General features: G+C 34.0%; 1 protein-coding gene and 1 pseudogene across 4 annotated transcripts in view; both read left to right on the top strand.

Moving 5' to 3' along the window:
• Positions 1-20,065, top strand: part of STXBP5 (syntaxin binding protein 5) — a 185,752-nt gene that overhangs the window by 59,225 nt on the left and 106,462 nt on the right. For all 4 annotated transcript variants that reach the window (XR_010336586.1, XM_012452638.3, XM_012452632.3 and 1 more), the window contains exons 6-8: positions 901-964; positions 5,837-5,920; positions 19,219-19,342. Coding sequence is in view for 3 of the 4 variants with exons in the window: in XM_012452638.3 (XP_012308061.1) it covers positions 901-964; positions 5,837-5,920; positions 19,219-19,342 (272 nt within the window). In the remaining variant the exon portion in view is untranslated. The remainder of the gene's footprint in view (positions 1-900; positions 965-5,836; positions 5,921-19,218; positions 19,343-20,065) is intronic.
• LOC105717440 (eukaryotic translation initiation factor 3 subunit C-like) lies at positions 11,580-17,235 on the top strand (annotated as a pseudogene).

Here is a 20,065-nt window from a genome sequence, read left to right as displayed (position 1 = left end):
TAAGTTTTTCCATATACTGCGGAGACATAAAAATCAAAGTTTAAGGATATTGTCAAGACCCTTTTTAATGTTTCTTTTTGTTTTTAAGCAAATAGTCTTGTATTGTTGCACACCACAGTATTTACATCTTTTTGTGAAAAGGATAATTCTGTGACATATTTCTTAAGTCATGTGTTAGTATAGCTGTAATAGTGTATTAATCCTGGCTTTTCTTCCTGTAGCAAGAATGTTATTATCATATATCAGTCCTTCGGTAGGGTTTTCATGGTCTGCTCTTTGAATTGATCATGACATCTAGTGGGTAGGCTTAGTGCAGGTGTCTGTATAGTTTCACAGATGGCTCTCATGAAGTGAAGTGATCTGTCAAACTTTGGAGTTTTTGAATTAGAAGTATGCTTATTTTTACTCTGTAAGCACCAGTTCACCATATTCTTATCTGTAGAATTTCTTTTTCTCTGAGCAGATATAGGTGGCATTACTTTGTTGCTTTTTTAATAGAATTTTTTTCTATTTCTATTGCAACTAAATAGGATGCCTAAATTGGAGGCTAGAATTTAGTAAAATAAGATAGGTGCTGCGTTATTCAGAAATAGTAACTTCGAGAAGTCTGCCTTGACAATAAATTTCCTGTGCTCAAATCTTTGACTAAATTAAAGATTCTTTCCTATGCAGAAAGTATACTTAATTGTGAATTTTGTTTATGTATATGAGTCATCACTTTTTCCCTGATCCCTATTTTGATCCATATTAAGAACTATACATGTATTATTTATCACTTGCTGAAATGCTTTCTTTCCTTATAACTTATTTTCTGTTCACTTGCTTTTTTTGGAAAGAAATATGTAGCCATATTAAAATTTTTAATTGAAGGCAAAATCTTACTAACTTTTTCTTTCCTAGGTCATCTAAATCTCACCCAGGACCTGTGGTCCATATAAGTGATAATCCAATGGACGAGGGAAAGGTAGAATTTTTTTGTAAAAAATTATGTATTTAAATGCATGCATTTTTGTATTTTTCATTAAACATACTATATCAGGATCACACTTATTCTTTCAAGTTAAGATTGCCATTGAGGGTTGTGCATCATATACACTTAATGCTTATTAATTATGAAGAACAAATAAAAGAATCAGAATCATTTACTATTTTAAAAGATGAGAAAATACCCTAAAACTTAAGTGAAACTTAATACATATAATTACAGGTTATTAATTTATATTTGGCTCATTCAGACTGTTTTTCCTGATTTTCTGTTAATCCTGATAAATTTTTCTTTTGTTTTGCATTCTTTTGAACACTTTGGTTATACAATTTTTGTGGCACTTATCACAGGATGCCTTATATTACAGTTGTCTTGATTCTTTTGAACATTTGATTATACAGTTTTTGTAGCACTTAACACAGATTGCCTTATGTTACAGTTGTCTTGATATCTCATCTGCCCTAAAATTTTTTGTCATACATAGATCCAATTAATAATGTAGAGTTTTTAAAATGTTATTTAATTTTTAATACTCTTTAACCAGTTTCATATAATCAGTATCTAGCTATTGTTAAATTAGGTTATTTAAATCATTTATAACTAATAAATATTTTTGAATGAATATTTTCTATTTCAAAACAGTCTTTCAGGTAATTATATTTAATAATGATTTTTTCTACCTATATAATTTAGTGATGTTAAGCTAAGTAAATACCAAGCAGTTTATCGCTATCAGAAATCAATAAAGTGAAACCTCTGGATTTTACGCAGGAGTTTAACCAGGTTTTTCATTCCTCAATTGTGGGAGAGGTTGAGCCGACATATTGTTTAACACTGTTCTCTTAGTTTGCCATTGAGTAAACAAAAGGATAATTAGACCATTTGGAGTTAGGTCATAATTATAGCATTGTATGCTTTGAGAGAAACTTTACATAAAGCAAGTATAAAGTAACCTAGATCTTTATTTAATTTTTATATGAAATATTTATTTAAAAACCAAGCCTTTGGATGAGTGGCATGGTAGGAGAATTGAAACCTTCCTTTCCACCTTGAATTGATCATCAAGTCATTTTAATTCTTCCTTTGCTGCTTTTCTTTTCTTTCCTTTTTTCTTTCTTTCTTTTTTCTTTTTAAATTTCCTAAAAGTCCCACTATGTTGCCCAATCTGTTCTTGAACACCTGGGCTCAAGTGATCCTCCTGCCTTGACCTCCCAGACTACTGAGATTACAAGCGCGAGCCACCGTGTCTGACCTAGAGTGCCATTTTAATCTTAACGTTCTCTTGTTTCAAAGCTTTCAGTGGGTCTATAGTATCTAACAAATAAAATCAGCTTTTCCTAAAATATAACCCTAGATTTCCTTATTATTCATGATATCTTTACCTGAATGCTGTGCTGAAGCAAATAGTTATATTTTCAGTTATGAACTGCTCTTTGATGTTTCCATACCTTTGTTTATGTGAGTCCTTTTGTATGGAATTCTCTCCCACCTCTCTGTTGCAATCCTACCCGCCCTTTAAGGCCCAGATTAAATATTTTTCTTTTGTGATGTCTTCCATGATAATCCAGACAGAAAATGCTTTTTCTTTCTGTCACATTTATTAGTGCTTTAGTTATGAAATTTTATGATATTTATCACATAATGCTTTGTATTAGAAATGTGTGCATATCTCAGTTCCCCTGAATTTGAAAGTCTCCTTGAGCACAAAGGTAATATTTATACAGATTTCTAGCTTCCATAGCATCTAACTTATGATAAAAATACCAACTACTCAATATACATTTATATGAATTATATATATAATTCATTCCATAATGAAGATGATGTAAATAAGTTATATATATATATATAAAATTTAAAAAATAGGATGCTAAAATGAACTATATTTTATAAACTTTGATTTCTTGTAGACTCTTTCCTGTTTGCAAAGATCTAGACATTTTGTCATTGAAAAATGATGTAAGGTGATAGGGCAAGTTCCTTCAATACTAACCGTACAGGTGGATACTGCCACATTTAGTGACAGTCTTGGCCAAGGATGGTTAGACATTAGTGTCAAATTACTTTATGATAGGAATAGTTACCATTTATTTAATTCTATGTGTCAGACACTTTACTGGTCACATTATATGCACAACTTCATTGGATCCTTTCAACAAATTATAAATTACAAATTTCCCTTACTTTACAGATTATAAAGCCGAGACGTAGTGACATTATGTGTTCTGTAGATCCAGAGCTAGACTGTGGTTTGTCTGGGATTTGAAGACTGATTTCTTTAATTTTAACCCAGGAGTACTCTCTATTACACTACACTTTCTTTCCATTTACATGTTATAGAGAGATGTATTCATATTCCATGTACCCAGTAATGCTTTTTGTAAGGAAGATTTAGAGGGGAATTAGTCATTAGTATATAAACTAATTAACATCTCTGTGGGTTATAAAAGATTCTAGTAGGAATAAGCATTGAAGAATTTTCCAAGTTTAATTAAGTACTCTAGTTTTCTATTTTTAAATATTTATTATTCTCTTGATTTTGTAGAGAAAGGCATTGAAAAGCTAGAAGATTATGGGCATGAAACTCTAACCTGTTGTCACATATTTCTAATATCCTTAGAATACTAGAGGGTAAAGTTTAACTCTCTTAAGCTTTTATGGTCTGGATAGATAAAATTATTTCCTTAAAGTTATATGGCTATTAAGTGGCAGATTTAATACTAGAATTCAGGTTACTTGGGTCCTAGGCAGTGCCATTTGCAGTGTACATCAATTCTTAAGTTTTATTCTTTTCTACTCTTTCCTTATTCCTGAAGTTCCTCTTTTCTCCAATGCTATATCACATGTCCAAGACACTTGAAAAGCCTGGGAAAAGAGAGGAAACAAATATCATTTTTTTCCAAAAGGTATATGTATCTCAGATTGCCTAGAAAATAAGAGATAAGGTTAGAAAAATTGACTGTATTCTGTACTAAAGTAGGAAAACTTATTTTGTTAGTTTCAACAGCTAGCCCCTCCAGCTGCCCCTGTACTCTGAAATCTTCTAAATTTGTCTTATTAAAATTACTGGGTCTTCCAAAATTTGGTTCATATCCCCAGATTACCCAGACAGATATAGACTAATCATTTCTATAATTATTAAACAAATATTTATTGTGTGTATTGTATATATTAGGAAATATATATGAAAATGCATGGTTCTAGCTTAAGAAAGGGAGCATCTTAATTTGTCTAGAGAAACTGGGTAGACTTAACTAGGAAGTAACACTGAATTTAGACTTAAAATATTAATAGAAGATTGCTTATTGAATAAAAGGGGAGGAGGTTTTAAGCAGAGAAAATCTCAAACTGAGATTTGGAAAATACTGAGGGTAGGGGCCGGGGGCAGCAGAGGTTCTATGGGTAGTGTACATAGTTTCTGAGGCAGGAAGATGCATTCCATTTTGAAATGGATGCATTCATAATACTTAAGTATTTATAACATATCTGGCCCTGTGTGTTATGTTAGGGGTATTGTAGTAAACAAGATAAAACTAATCCTTGCCCAGATATGCCAGTTTTACAGACTGCACAATAATTCAAATAAGGAAAAGTTCATTATTGTATTTTGTGGTGATCTTTCAGATTTAAAAAAAAAAAAGTGCAGAGTGTTATTGGAACACATAGGAAGGGTATTGACTTACATTTGGTAGGTTGGGGAAGGCTTCCCAGAGGAAATGATCACTAAAATGACATCTGAGAGATGAGTAGGACTAGTCAGACAAAAAGTATGACATTCAAATGGAGTGGCTCAGGTACGGAGGCAGCATGTACAAAGGCTCAAAGGTAAGAGAGAGTATGAACTTAAGAATATACTGTAATGTATTGAGTGGCCATGGTGAGATAAGGGATGGAGCTGGAGAGGTAAACAGAGGTCAAACCATGATGCATCTTGTAGGTTATATTGCTGATTTTGCAACTTATCCTAAAAATAATGGTGTGGCATTTAAAAATTTTAAATAGAAGCATACATTTCCCCATTCATTTTGTATTTTAGAACTGTTACTGTAGCTACAATATGAAATGGGTTAAAATAGGAGCAAGACTGGAGTCAGGGAGACCGGAAAAGGAATCTTTGTGTCTTGAACCAGGGAAGAGGCACTAAAAGTGGAGAGAAGTAAATTAGATAATATAATGTAATTTAAATTTACATGGTGCTTTTACCTATTGGAGGAGAGACTAAAGTTGAATGACCCCTAGGTTTCTAGCCAGTGCCACTGAATAAACATGGTAAGGAGTAGTGAGAGACACTGCAACAGGGAAATCCAGAGAAGCAGAGTAGAGAAGAATATAGTTAATTCAATTTTGGGCACATTTACTTGGAGTTTCTTGTGTAGATAAATGGAGATGTGGCCACTGGAATTATGTGTCTGAATCTCATGAGAGGGATGTAGGCTGAATATGATTTGGAAATTATCAATATATAGATGGAGTAGAGGAGATTGCCTGATAGTGTGTCAAATTTGAAAAGTTTATAAACTTAAAATACATACAAATGTTAATATTTACTAGTAATTTATTAAAATCTGCTATATTAGTGAAGATGTACACTTAAGACTTCAAGATGGTACTGTTTTAGTTTTCAGAAGTCAGTTGTATGTTGAGTCCCTAATCATCAAAGACATATAAATATGCCATGCAGTGTTCTCATTTGTCATCTGTGTGATTACTAATTAGCAATGCAGATGTTTGTTTATATTGTACATTTCTACTCAAAGCATTTGAATGGTAGTAGTTACTTTCATTGTCAGCAGATAAATGTTTTATAATTGATATTATTCCTAGGTAATGTGGCTTTTTCTTTTATCACAGCTTTTGATTGGCTTTGAATCTGGAACAGTAGTTTTATGGGACCTCAAATCAAAGAAGGCTGACTACAGATACACATATGATGAGGTAATATTTGTGCTAGTAAAAGCTATTGTCATTTCTCTAATATAAAGCAGTTTCTCTAAAAATTTAATTGGTAATTTTAGTTTAGGCAAGCTTTGTAATTGCAATAACACAGTTTATTTTTTACAATAGAGAATATATTCACACAATTCAAAAGATACAATAGTCTTCTTCCTACTTGTCATTTGGTGATCTAGTTTCCTTACAGGTACCATGTTACTAGTTTTTCTCATGTTCTTCCAGAGGGATTCTGTGCATTTACAAGCAAATTCATAAATATATTCTGTTTTTTCTTTTGTACGAATGATAGTATACTACAGACATTTATAATCTGTTTGCTTTAAGATCCAGTAAGGATTAATTGTGATTGATAGGTAAGTCTTTTCTCTCCTCTTGCTCCTTACTTCCCTTCTTTACCTTACCTCTCCTTTTTTGGCCTTTATTTGTTGAAGATAGAATCTTGTAGATGCTGACGTTTTCTGGCTGCATCCCCATTGTCTTTAACATTTGGTTTTTCTTGACCTCAGATTTCCTATAAATTGGATAATTTACTGAGGCTTGATCAAATGCAGGTTTATTTTTCATTTTTAGCAAGACTACTTCATAGGTGATACTGATAACTCATTTAGCTGGTGGAACTTTAATGTCTGTTTCAGATATTGGAAGCCAGTGGTGGTTAAGGCTGAGATCTATTACTACATAGTAGTTGCAAAACAGGAGACATTCTAACTTTGTCTTTCCTTCTCTACTTATTATGTAGATCAGGTCAGTAAAGAGAAACTTCTCTTATCTGCTATTTGTTTATACAATAGGACAGTTCATATAGCAAAGGCAGGATAAATATGTGATTCTTTCCCCTTATTTTAGTATTCATTTTAAGGGGATGTTCTCTAATAGGTTCCATGATGACCAATTTATTCTTTTTATTTTCACTGTGTGCTCAACAACTTAAACGTATTTGATGTACTTCATTCTGCTGAAGTTATTATTGTTGCTTTTCACATTATCCTATTTTTGGTCAGTGCACCTCCTCCCTACTAATCTTGTGTATTTCTGAGCCAAATTTAGAATAAGGTATTTTTCTATGGAACTATGACTTCTTTCATTGCAGTGTCTGGTGGCCATAATTTAGGTACCAGGAGTGTTCGTGGTTTCCAATTCAGTGAATAGAGCTATATCTAGGAAATATGTAAGTGGTTAAGATAAAATGCATCATAATCTTAATCATATTGATGTGTTCAGTTGCTCAAACATCAGAGCACGTTAAGTAATTATAGCAACACTTGAATACTTTGCACGTGTTTGTATATTATCTTTCTAGGCGTTAATGAAAGGGAATTCCCTTTGTTTTTATGACTGTATACTTTTTGCTGCTCACTAGTCAGGATCTTCAAATTAAAACAAACAAGCATATTTTGAATAAAGAGTTCCTATCATTTCTGTGTAGTTGTGATCTGTAGTTGTGATCTATAGATGAAAGCAGAATTTAACAAATTGTCTTGTTTGGTTTTGCTTATTATAATTTTAAATAGTGACCTTGGCTTGAGCCATTATGGAGTCACAGGGACTAGTTTACCTTCTTGCTTTAAACAAAGTATTTTTGAACTGAAAAAAAGATGTATCAAGTTCTGTGGGATGCAGCTAAATTATCCATTATAGCATTAAATGCTTTGTATTAGAAAAACAAGAAAGGTTCCAAGCAAGTGGCCTCAGCTTTCACCACAAGAAACTAGAAAAAAAAAAGAGCAGATTAAATCTATAGTAAGCTGAAAAACTGAAATAATAAAGAGCTGAAATCAGTGAAATAGATAACAGAAAAACAGAAAACTGATAAAATTAAAAGCTGGATTTTTGTGAAGATCAATAAAATTGATAAACATATAGTCAGAGTGGTGAAAAAAAGACAAAAAGACACAGATTACCTATTGTAGAGGTGAAAAAGTGGACATCATTCCAGTTTCTACAGAAACACAGAGGGACTGATAAGGAAAATGTACTTAATGCCAGTAAATCCAGCAATTTAGATGAAATGGAGAATTTCCTTGAAACGTCCCAAATTTCTTGGAAGTACCAAAGCTTCTTCTGAAAGAAATACTTAAGTAGCTCTGTAATTATTAAAGAATCAAAGTTGTAATGAAAATGTTTCCCACAATGAAAACACCAGGCTCAGAAAGCTTACTGATGAATTTTACCAAATAATACCAGTTGTACTTACACTCTTCTTAAAATAGAAGAGAAGGGCACACTTTGCAACTCACGTTATGAGGCAAGCATTGCCCTTTCAACAAAACTAGAAACTAAATTGTAAGGAGACTACAGACCAGTATCCTTCATGAACACAGATGCCTAAGTCATAAAAGTTATGCTTAACACATATTAATAGACAAAATCAAAATCATGTGTTTTAATTAACAGTGGCGTTAAGTTAGGTGTAAATTCTAACTTCTAAGCTAACTTATTTTAATGTAAACTGAGTGAAAATTTCTGACTTTGTTTCCATGAATTGATGCTATTCCATCAGCGAATTTGATTCTCAGGGTCAGTTTTTGCCAGGTGTACAATTTCGGACATTCAAGAAATTATTATAGGTATAATTCTTTATCACTAGTGAGAGTAAAAAATTTAAGATTTTGACAAAATACTACCTTTCCCCTCCCCCAATATTTATGTTCTATTCAATGATATATTACTGTACTCAAATTTATCTTTATTACACAAGCACAAATGTATTAAATGACGTGATATCAATTTAGAACATTCTAATATAATTAAAGTTCTACTCGGTACAGCTTTAATTGTTCATTTGGTCTCTTGGGGGTGATTAAGATCGGTGGGAGTAATGGGAACAGAAATATATCTTTGCGACCTTGCGCTTTTGTCACTTTGTAACCATAGTTATTATTTCTCTAACTGACAAACTCTACACTCCCCTGGTTGTGTCTCAGTGACAGATTTTGAGTATACTTGGATAGTATTCTTAATATTTTGCAGGTATTTTCTACAGATGATATTTCATCTATATAAAATTTTATCTTTTTAATGAAGATTTTACTTTTTTTTAGGCTAAAATGTATTAAAATATCAAGTATTGGCCAGATGCAATGGCACATGTCTGTAATCCCAGCGCTTTGAGAGGCAGAGGCAGGAGGATCACTTGAGGCCAGGAGATTGAGATTGGCATGGGCAACATAGCAAGACCTTGTCTCTACAAAAAGTTAAAAAAAAAAAATTGGTTAGGCCTGATGGCAGGCACCTGTAGTCCTAGCTACTTAAGAGGCTGAAGTGGGAGGATGAGTTAAGCCCCAGAGTTCAAGGCTGCAGTGAACTATGATCATGACACTGCATTCCAGCCCTGGTGACAGGGCAGGACTCTGTTTCTAAAAATAAAGTATCAAATCAGTATTCCTTTTGTAGTAATCGGTGTGGCAGGAACGAAAGGCAGTATTACTGATATTTTAAGACAATAAATGAATACTTATGAACTTCTTTATTTTACGATTATTCTTTGTCATATGTCTAGAATCATCTATCAGTGGCTTTTGTATTTTGGTTTCATGTTGGTTTTTCCTGGTAGATAAATACTGGTAGTAAAATATCACAAAAAAATAGTTTGTGCTTTGCTAACTCTGTGGGTACATTTAAGTCTCAAGACCATAAGAAGCCTTTTACAAAAGAAAGTTGAAATAATATGTTTGCAACTCACAGCACTGGAGTCATAACAGCTTTAAATGAATTATTGTTTTGTACTACATATATTAATGTAAGCATTTATTCTCTTAAGGGTTTTTTTCCCTCCCATTTTTAGACTTGTGCTTTTAAGGCAGCTTATTTTTACAAACATACACATGTGCGCGCGCACACACACACACACACACACACATGCACACACACTTTCCCAAAAGTAAAACTGTACTTAAAAGAATGAATAATTTGGTCACATTTTCAAAATAATTGATGAAAGTTCCACTTGGATTATGTATATATTTATTCATTCATTCATTCTTTAGAGGCAGTCTCACTCTGTTGCCCAGGCTGGTGTGCACTGGGTTTGGGGGAGGTTATTTTTAGTGGAAAGGGCAGTGGTTTCAGTTTATAACTGTTTATAATCTTTAGAGAGAGAGGAAAAAAAGCTATAAATCATTTATTGTCCAATGTGTAATAATTTTATCAACTATCTTACAAAATGTATGATTCAATAACTATCTTATTATGTAGTTGTCTCCCTTCTGTGGTGGCACTAATATTGAAAAGTTTACAGGTTTAAAATACTAGGACAAAAGCTGTACAATTTAATGTATTATTTATATATGTAAGAAATTATTTGTGCTATAAGCATGTACTTTATTTGATTATATGAAAATAATACAACTACAGAGTATTTTCAATATTTTCATGTATTTGCATATATTATAATTTAAAATGAAAGTCGGTGTTATACATTTCCTTTTGTCTTTTTTTGGCATTTTTCTAAGGGCTTCGACAATAATTGGGAATTAATGCAGCTTTTGAATAGAATGTTAATATCTTCTATGAGAAAAATTATTTTTGGTATGATTCTGTTAAAAATATTAATTAGTGTATATGTAATGTAAGAGCAGCTGGATTAGGATTTATTAATATATACATTTACTGTGAAATGTTTCTAATAATACTGATTGGTTTGCAAAACCAGTAAGTAGAGAATTTATTCAGTTTCCATACTATTTTGAGTTAGTGAATGTAACATTTGATAGGTAAGCTGTTAGTCTGTTTTGTCTTCCTAGAAAATTATTCTACAAGATGTCCTCTTTTCTGATAAGAATAGCAGAAGCATCATAGGTGCTACTTTTGCCAAAGCCTAATAATTAAATATTACTCCTTTTGAAAAATGTGTCACAGTAGGCAGTGCTTTTGTTTTTCCTTGAATTTTATCAAAAATGAAAATACCAATGTCAAACTCTTAATTACTTCTTCATTAGCCTTGTTATAATTATGCAATTATAAAGAATTGCATGTACTGTTGCTTTGTGGCTTACGTGAACAACTGTATCATCTGTGTTCATTCTGTCTTCACTTTTTTTCTCTGCACTGAATTCATCTTGTTCCTCCATGACTTTCGTATGTCTTTTATTTATTGTGTTCTATTTTCCATTCATCTGTCCTTTATTTCTCTTTTTAAGATAATCCTCTTATTCATATGTATCTATAATTTTCAGGGTTTTTTTTTAAACAAGTGAATATTCTTAAACACCTGGAAATTTTATATCTTCTCCTTTGAAAAACAGATAAGCCAATTTACACACAAAATGTATTCATTAATCCCCAGTTTATGTTTCCTACATGATGTCTCATCTTTCCCTGTGAATTATTCAGATTTTCTCCTAACCCACCTTGCTTCTGATTTTGAGCTTGTGTCAGATTTGCTGGTGAGATTTGATGTTCCCATTTTGTTTATGTAAATTTGTGTGTTATTTTCTCAAGACTAAAGAAAAAGTACAAATTGCATGTTTTATACATGTATAATTTATATGTGAAATATAAATTATATATTATAAATTATATATGTATAATTTATATATGGTAGACACTGTATACATATTTTTAAATACTTGTAATACTACATATGTTCTACATATATATTTAGTATTAGAGTATTAGAAAATACATCTTGTATCAAGTTGGATTTGCATATGGAAAATTGTGTAAAGAAATAGTGTGTGTGGGCATTTCCGCTGTCCTGGCTCTCTGATGTGACTTGAGACCTCAGCTGGTCTGGCTGAGCCTGCCGTAGCACCTCCGCACCATCGCCATGTCACAGTTTTTCATCGCTGATTCGGACAGCGAATCCGAGTCATCCCTGTCTGGGGTGGAGCTTGTCACCAAACCTGTGGGAAGCAAGTACAGCAAACAGCCATTGTTGCTGAGTGAGGATGAAGAAGATACCAAGAGAGTTGTCCGAAGTGCCAAGGACAAGAGGTTTGAGTAGCTTACCAACCTTATCCAGATTATCTGTAATACCATGAAGATTCGTGATGTCACCAAGTGCCTGGAAGAGGTTGAGCTCTTGGGAAAAGCATATGAGAAGGCCAAGAGCATTGTGGGCAAAGAAGGTGTGCCCCATTTCTATATCCGCATCCTGGCTGACCTCGAGGACTATCTTAATGAGCTTTGGGAAGATAAGGAAGGGAAGATGAACAAGAACAATGCCAAGGCTCTGAGCACCTTGCGCCAGAAGATCTGAAAATACAACTGTGATTTCAAGTCCCATATCACAAGCTATAAGCAGAACCCTGAGTAGTCTGGGGATGAAGATGCTGAGAAGAATAAGGAGGATTCAGAAGGTTCTACAGATGAGGATGAGGGTAAGGATGTAGTTAGTGCTGCAGCTTTCTTAAGAAGAAATCAGACCTTCCTTCTGGGGAGAGTAACAAGTTTTTCAAAAAGATAGATGATGAAGATGAGGACTCAGAAGATTTCCAAAGATAATGAAGACTGGGACACATGTTCCACATAGACTCACAGCGGATCTCTGAGCAGAAACCCTAAGGCCAGAAGAGAATGGGGGCCAATATTCAACTTCCTTAAAGAAAAGAGCTTTCAACCCAGAATTTTATATCCAACCAAACTAAATTTCATAAGTGAAGGAGAAATAAAATCCTTTATGGACAAGCAATTGGCTAAGATATTTCATCACTACCAGGCCTGCCTTATAAGAACTCCTGAAGGAAGCACTAAACAAGGAAAGGAACAATCAGTACCAGCCACTGCAAAAACGTACCAAATGGTAAAGACCATCAACACAGTGAAGAAACTGCATCAACTAATGGGCAAAACAACCAGCTAATATCAAAATGGCAGGTTAAAATTCACACAGAACAATATTAACCTTAAATGTAAATGAGCTTAATTCCCCAACAAAAAGACACAGACTGGCAAATTGGATAAAAAGTTGAATTCAATTGGTGTATTGTGCTCAGGAGACCCATCTCACATGTAAAGACACATGTAGACTCAAAATAAAGGGATGGAGGAAGATTTACCAAGCAAATGGAGAGCGAAGAAAAGCAGGAGTTGCAATCCTCATCTCTGATAAAATGGACTTTAAACCAACAAGGATCAAAAAAGACAAAGAAGGGCAATACGTAATGGTAAAAGGATCAGTGCAACAAGAAGAGCTAACTATGCTAAATATATATGCACCCAATACAGGAGCACTCAGATACATAAAGCAAGTTCTTAACGACCTACAAAGAGACTTAGACTCCCACACAATAATAGTGGGAGACTTTAACACTCCACTGTCAATATTAGATCAACAAGACAGAAAATTAACAAGGATATCCAGGACTTCAACTCAAATCTGGACCAAGCGGACCTAATAGGCATCTATAAAACTCTCCACCCCAAATCCACAGAATATACATTCTTCTCAGCACCACATCACACTCTAAAATTGACCACATAATTGGAAGTAAATCACTCCTCAGCAAATGCGAAAGAACAGAAATCATAACAACCAGTCTCTCAGACCACTGTGCAATCAAATTAGAACTAAGGACTAAGAAACTCACTCAAAACCGCACAACTACATGCAAACTGAACAACCTGCTCCTGAATGACTACTGAATAAATAATGAAATGAAGGGAGAAGTAAAGATGTTCTACAAAACCAATGAGAATGAAGATACAACATACCAGAATCTATGGGACACATTTAAAGCAGTGTCTAGAGGGAAATTTATAGCAATAAATAACCACATGAGAAGCGAGGAAAGATCTAAAATCGACACCCTATTGTCACCATTAAAAGAGCTAGAGTAGCAAAATCAAACAAATTCAAAAGCTATCGGAAGACAGGAAATAACTAAGACCGGAGCAGAACTGAAGGAGATAGAAACACAAAAAACCCTTCAAAAAAAATCAATAAATCCAGGAGCTGGTTTTTTGAAAAGATCAACAAAATAGACCACCAGCTAGATTAAGAAAAAAGAAAGGAAGAATCAAATACATACAATAAAAAACGATAAAGGGAATATCATCACTGATTCCACAGAAATACAAACTACCGTCAGAGATTACTACAAACAACTCTATGCACATAAACCAGTAAACCTAGAAGAAATGGGTAAATTCCTGGACACTTGCACCCTCCCAAGACTGAACCAGGAAGAAGTTGAATCCCTGAATAGACCAGTAATAAGGTCTGAAATTGAGGCAGCAATTAATAGCCTACCAACCAAAAAAAGTCCGGGTCCAGACAGGCTCACAGCCAAATTCTACGAGACATACAAATGGAGCTGGTACCATTCCTTCTGAAACTATTCCAACAATACAAAAAGAGGGAATCCTCCCTAACTCATTTTATGAAACCAATATAATCCTGATACCAAAACCTGGCAGAGACACAACTAAAAAAGAAAATTTCAGGCTGATATCCATGATGAACATCAATGCAAAAATCTTCAATAAAATACTGGCAAACCGAATACAACAGCACATCAAAAAGCTTATCCATCACAATCAAGTAGGCTTCATCCCAGGGATGCAAAGCTGGTTCAACATATGCAAGTCTATAAACATAATCCATCACATAAACAGAACCAAAGACAAAAACCACATGGTTATCTCAGTAGATACAGAGAAGGCCTTCGACAAAATTCACCAGTCCTTCATGCTAAAAAAAACTCTCAAACTAGGTATCAATGGGACATATCTCAAAATAATAAAAGCTATTTATGACAAACCCACCAGTATACTGAATGGGCAAAAACTGGAAGCATTCCCTTTGAAAACTGGCACTAGACAAGGGTGGCCTCTCTCACCATTCCTATTCAACATAGTATTGGAAGTTCTGGCCAGAGCAATCAGGCAAGAAAAAGAAATAAAGGATATTCAATTAAGAAAATAGGAAGTGAAATTGTCTCTATTTGCAAATGACATGATTGTATATTTAAAAGACCCCATCGTCTCAGCCCAAAATCTCCTTAAGCTGATAAGCAACTTGAGCAAAGTTTCAGGATACAAAATCAATGTACAAAAATCACAAGCATTCCTATACACCAATAATAGACAAACAGCCAAATCATGAGTGTACTCCCATTCACAATTGCTACAAAGAGAATAAAATATCTGGGAATACAACTAACAAAGGATGTGAAGGACCTCTTCGAGGAGAACTACAAACCACTGCTCAAGGAAATAAGAGAGGACGCAAACAGATGGAAAAACATTCCATGCTTATGGTTAGGAAGAATCAGTATCATGAAAATAGCCATACTGCCCAAGGTTCAGTACTATCCCCATTAAGCTACCATTGACTTTCTTCACAGAACTGGAAAAAAACCGCCTTAAACTTCATATGGAACCAAAAAAGAGCCCACATAGGCAAGACAATTCTGGGTTCCTGAAAGGCCGGCGCGTCTGCCGGGGACTCTTGGCCAGCAAGAGGGTTCCAACCTGAATAGGGGAGTGCGTGGAAGAAAAGAACAGAAAGCGGGGTCTGGAGGACTGAGTAAGCAATTGCTTAAACAGCAACTTTATTTTGCACATAGTTAGTATATATATCTTTGTCCTACTTCATTTACAGGAACATTCTTTGTCCCACCTCATTTACAGGAACAGATACCATTATCTTATACATGAAAGAGAAGAGAAAGTCCTTAGGGTACAAGCTTAGGCAGCAGATAACACAATAGTAAAATCAGATACATAATCAGGTACAATCAAGTCACACAGGTGGGTCTCATTATCAGGGTGAGGAAACCTATAGTTAAGAAGTTAACAATCTATACAAGGCACAGAGAGACAGTAAACCTATTACCTTTGCAAACAGCAGTCACAAGAACAAGCATAGGACCCAACAATAGCGGGTAAACAAAGTCATAAATGCAGGAACAGAAAATAGACACAATGTCGTCTCAGACCACATAGGCATCACATCATTGTCTTAGTAAAGTTATTTTCATATATCCTTTGACTGCAGTTCAGCTTTCCCATAGCTCGACTGCCTCCAACAGGAAACTGTGTCCGGGCTCAAGCTCACCATATGGCAAGGCCCAATTCTGAGGGGCCTTGCATGGGAACGTTCCCCACAGACAATCATAAGCAAAAAGAACAAAGCTGTAGGTATCACACTACCTGACTTCAAACTATACTACAAGGCTACAGTAATCAAAATAGAGATTTAGACCAATGGAACAGAACAGAGGCCTTGGAAGTAATGCCACACATCTACAACTATCTGATCTTTCACAAACCTAACAAAAACAAGCAATGAGGAAAGGATTCCCTATTTAATAAATGGTGTTGGGAAAACTGGCTAGCCATGTACAAAAAGCTGAAACTGGATCCCTTTCTTACATCTTAATCAAAAAATAATTCCAGGTGGATTAAAGATTTAAACATAAGACCTAACACCATAAAAACCCTAGAAGAAACCTTGGCAATACCAATCAGAACATAGGCATATGCAAGGACTTCATGACTAAAACACCAAAAGTAATGGCAACAAAAGCCAAAATAGACAAATGGGACCTAATTAAACCTAGGAGATTTTGCACAGCAAAAGGATCAATCATTAGAGTGACCTGGCAACCAACAGAATGGGAAAGTTTTTTTTGCAATCTACCCATCTGACAAAGGGCTAATATCCAGAATCTACACAAGAAAAAAAAACCCCATCAAAAAGTGGGCAAAGGATATGAACAGACACTTGGCAAAAGAAGACATTTATGGAGCCAACAAACATGAAAAAATGCTCATCATCACTGGTCATTAGAGAAATGCAAATCAAAACCACATTGAGATACCACCTCATGCTAGTTAGAATGGCGATCATTAAAAAATCTGGAGACAACAGATGCTTTAGAGGATGTGGAGAAATAGAAGCACTTTTATGCTCTTAGTGGGAGTGTAAATTAGTTCAACCATTGTGGAAGACAGTGTGGTGATTCCTCTAAGATCTAGAACTAGAAATACCATTTGACCCAGCAATCCCATTACTGGGTGTATACTCAAAGGATTATAAATCATTCTATTATAAACACACATGCACACATACGTTTACTGTGGCACTGTTTACAATAGGAAAGACTTGGAACCAACCCAAATGCCCCTCAGCGATACACTGCATAAAGAAAATGTGGCACATAAATGCCGTGGAATACTGTACAGCCATTAAAAGGATGAGTTCATGTCCTTTGCAGGGACTTGGATGAATCTGGAAACCATCATTCTCAGCAAACTGACACAAGAACAGAAAACAAAACACCACATGTTCTCGCTCATAAGTGGGTGTTGAACAATGAGAACACATGGACACAAGGAGGGGAACATCACACACTGGGGTCTGTTGGTGGGTAGGGGACTAGGGGAGGGATAGCAGGGGGTGGGGAGATTGGGGAGGGATAACATTAGGAGAAATACCTAACGTATGTGATGGGGGGATGGAGGCAGCAAACCACCATGGCATGTGTATACCTATGTAACAATTCTGCAAGATCTGCACATGTACCCCATAAATTAAAGTAAAATATAAATAAATAAAAAATAAATAGTGTGTGTTTGTTGCATGTCCCTATTTGGTTGTTTCTTTGCTTTTTTGTGGGATATTTTCTGTTATTTGCTTCTGTTGTCCAAAATAATTGTGAACCACTGGTTCCAGTAATTAGATAGTATTTGTTTTTGGAATACCTAATTATTAATAATATTTTACAAATAGAAAGCACTTTTCAACAAAGATATACATTGTTTTCTTTAGCAAAATAGAAATAATTCTCTACATATGATACATATTTATGTATGATATACATTTATACATGATACTATTAAGATGTTTTTATCTGTATGTTCTAGATAGCACTGTAGACCTCTTGTGTTTTCCCTTATCAATTCAAAAAAATGACATTTAAATAGGCTTTTAGCATTACACATGTTCTATAAAGGCTACTAAGGGATTTCTTATTTTAAAGTTGAGTTTTTGAAATGTCATATGCATGTATCAGTTTATTGTTATTTTAAGATTTTAATTCGAATTTTGTAAGAGATGCAGATGGTCCCTGACTTACAATATTTTGATTTATGATTTTTTTACTTTACATTTGATTTACCAAGACATAACCCCTTCCTCAGTCAAGGAGCTTCTTAGGAATTAGAGTGAGATTATGGTTTCTACTGAATGTATGTTGCTTGTATACCATCTTAAAACTAAAAAGTATTATATTGAACCATTGTAAGTAAGGAATCATCTGCTGTGTTGGTAGCATTAAATGCATTTTTGACTTATAATATTTTTGACTTATGGTTTTATCAGGGTATAACTTCATCATAAATTGAAGAGCATCTGTACTTTGAATAAAAAACATTGTGTTAAATATTGGCATTTAGAAGTATAGCTGATTATCTGTATCCGTCTGATTTATAACAAGATATTTGATAATAGTTAGCTTAAATTTGTAAGTGCAGAAAGAAACCAAAAAATGAATGACATGATAGAAAATGTTGGCTTTATATGTAACAGAAGTTTTGAGTTTCAGTTACATGGTTTTTGTGCTACACTCTGCAATTATTGCATTCCAGTAGGGTAGCTTAAGTTAGTTGACCGTTAAGAACTAAAATTGTATCAACTTGAGTTGAAAAGAAATAATTCAAAGGACACATGGGAGAGCGATTTATAAAATTTTTTTTTACATACCAAAATTTAAATAATATTAGGGCAAAAAATGAGGGATATCATACTTTGGTGATATAAAAATATTTTCCAGATAGTTTTTAAGTAACCCAGAAGTATAAAATAAATTTCTGAACAAAAGAGGGTTCCCTCAGATTAAAAATGTCCTCAGTAATTACTGTGAGAGATGGGGAACATGTCTTGTAGCTCAACCTGAAGCATTTTTATTTATCATAAATCCAAATTTACATTTTGCCTCTTAAGATTGTGGTTAATTAACACATTTTATTCTAATCTTGTCAATGCAACTACTTTTTCCATTGGGACATTGGTTGTAATAACTTGGTAATTTATATTTAGGTATTGTTTATTCTAAAAAGTAAGAAAACATTTTGTTTTACTGAACTTGTCAGTAGATGTCACTATTATGCCTTCTTTATGCTGGATTAAGGAAAGAAATAAGTACAAAGAATTAAAACAGTGTTAATATGAAGAAATAAAATCTCATTTGTATTTCAAGAGGGCCAAATTATTATGGAAATGTAAAGTTCATATATTAACCTTAGGAAAATGAAAATTAATAGATTATGAGATCATTTGCAAATAGTTTGCTATTTGAATAGATTTTTAAATGGTATTTTTCATCCTTCTATAGGCGATCCACTCTGTTGCTTGGCATCATGAAGGAAAACAATTTATTTGCAGTCATTCAGATGGCACCTTGACTATATGGAATGTAAGGTCCCCTACTAAACCTGTACAGACAATCACTCCACATGGTAAGAATGCATCAATTTTAAATACCACGTAATTGTAATGCACAGTAAACTGTTTTGTTTGAGTTTGCATTGGATTTGTTTGGTTTTGAGGGTAAGGATGGATTTCCTTTCATTTTTAGGGAATTAAAAATATTTATACTTACAGAAATAGTATCTAATGACCAGGTAATAAAATTTCAAATTAGGTATATTTACAGTTGAAATTGCAAATTTGAAATTTGAGAAAATGTTACATTATTTTCTCAATATCATTTCTCAATTGTCCAAAAAACAGTTTGGTGAATGAGAATGATGCTGGATTTACGTTAAGCTTTTCCATCTCAGAGCTATCAGTTGCAGATTGTTAATATATAAATAACAGTGTACTTTAAATACTTGGAACTCTGTAGAAGGTAATTTTATATCTTAAAATATTGTGTCAGGAATTCTCAGAATTACCCCGGGTTTAATGATTTACTAGGAAGACTCACAGGACTCAGCATATAGACATATTCACTGCTGTGGTTTATTACAGCAAAAAGGCATAAAGCAGATTCTGCAAATGGAAAAGGCACATGAAGTCTGGAGGAAACCAGGCTCAAGCTTCTTATAGTTATTTCCTTATGGAGTCACACAGGATATGCTTAATTCCACTAGCAAGGTGTTGTTACCACGTGTGAAATATTATCTACTAGAGAAGTTCACCTAAGCCTTGGAGTCCAGGGTTTTTTTGGGGGTCAGTCA

Source organism: Aotus nancymaae, unplaced genomic scaffold, assembly GCF_030222135.1.
Source record: "Aotus nancymaae isolate 86718 unplaced genomic scaffold, 86718_ANA_hifiasm-v0.15.2.pri h1tg000040l, whole genome shotgun sequence".
Lineage (NCBI taxonomy): Eukaryota > Metazoa > Chordata > Mammalia > Primates > Aotidae > Aotus > Aotus nancymaae.
This window is presented reverse-complemented; position numbering and strand designations above follow the sequence as displayed.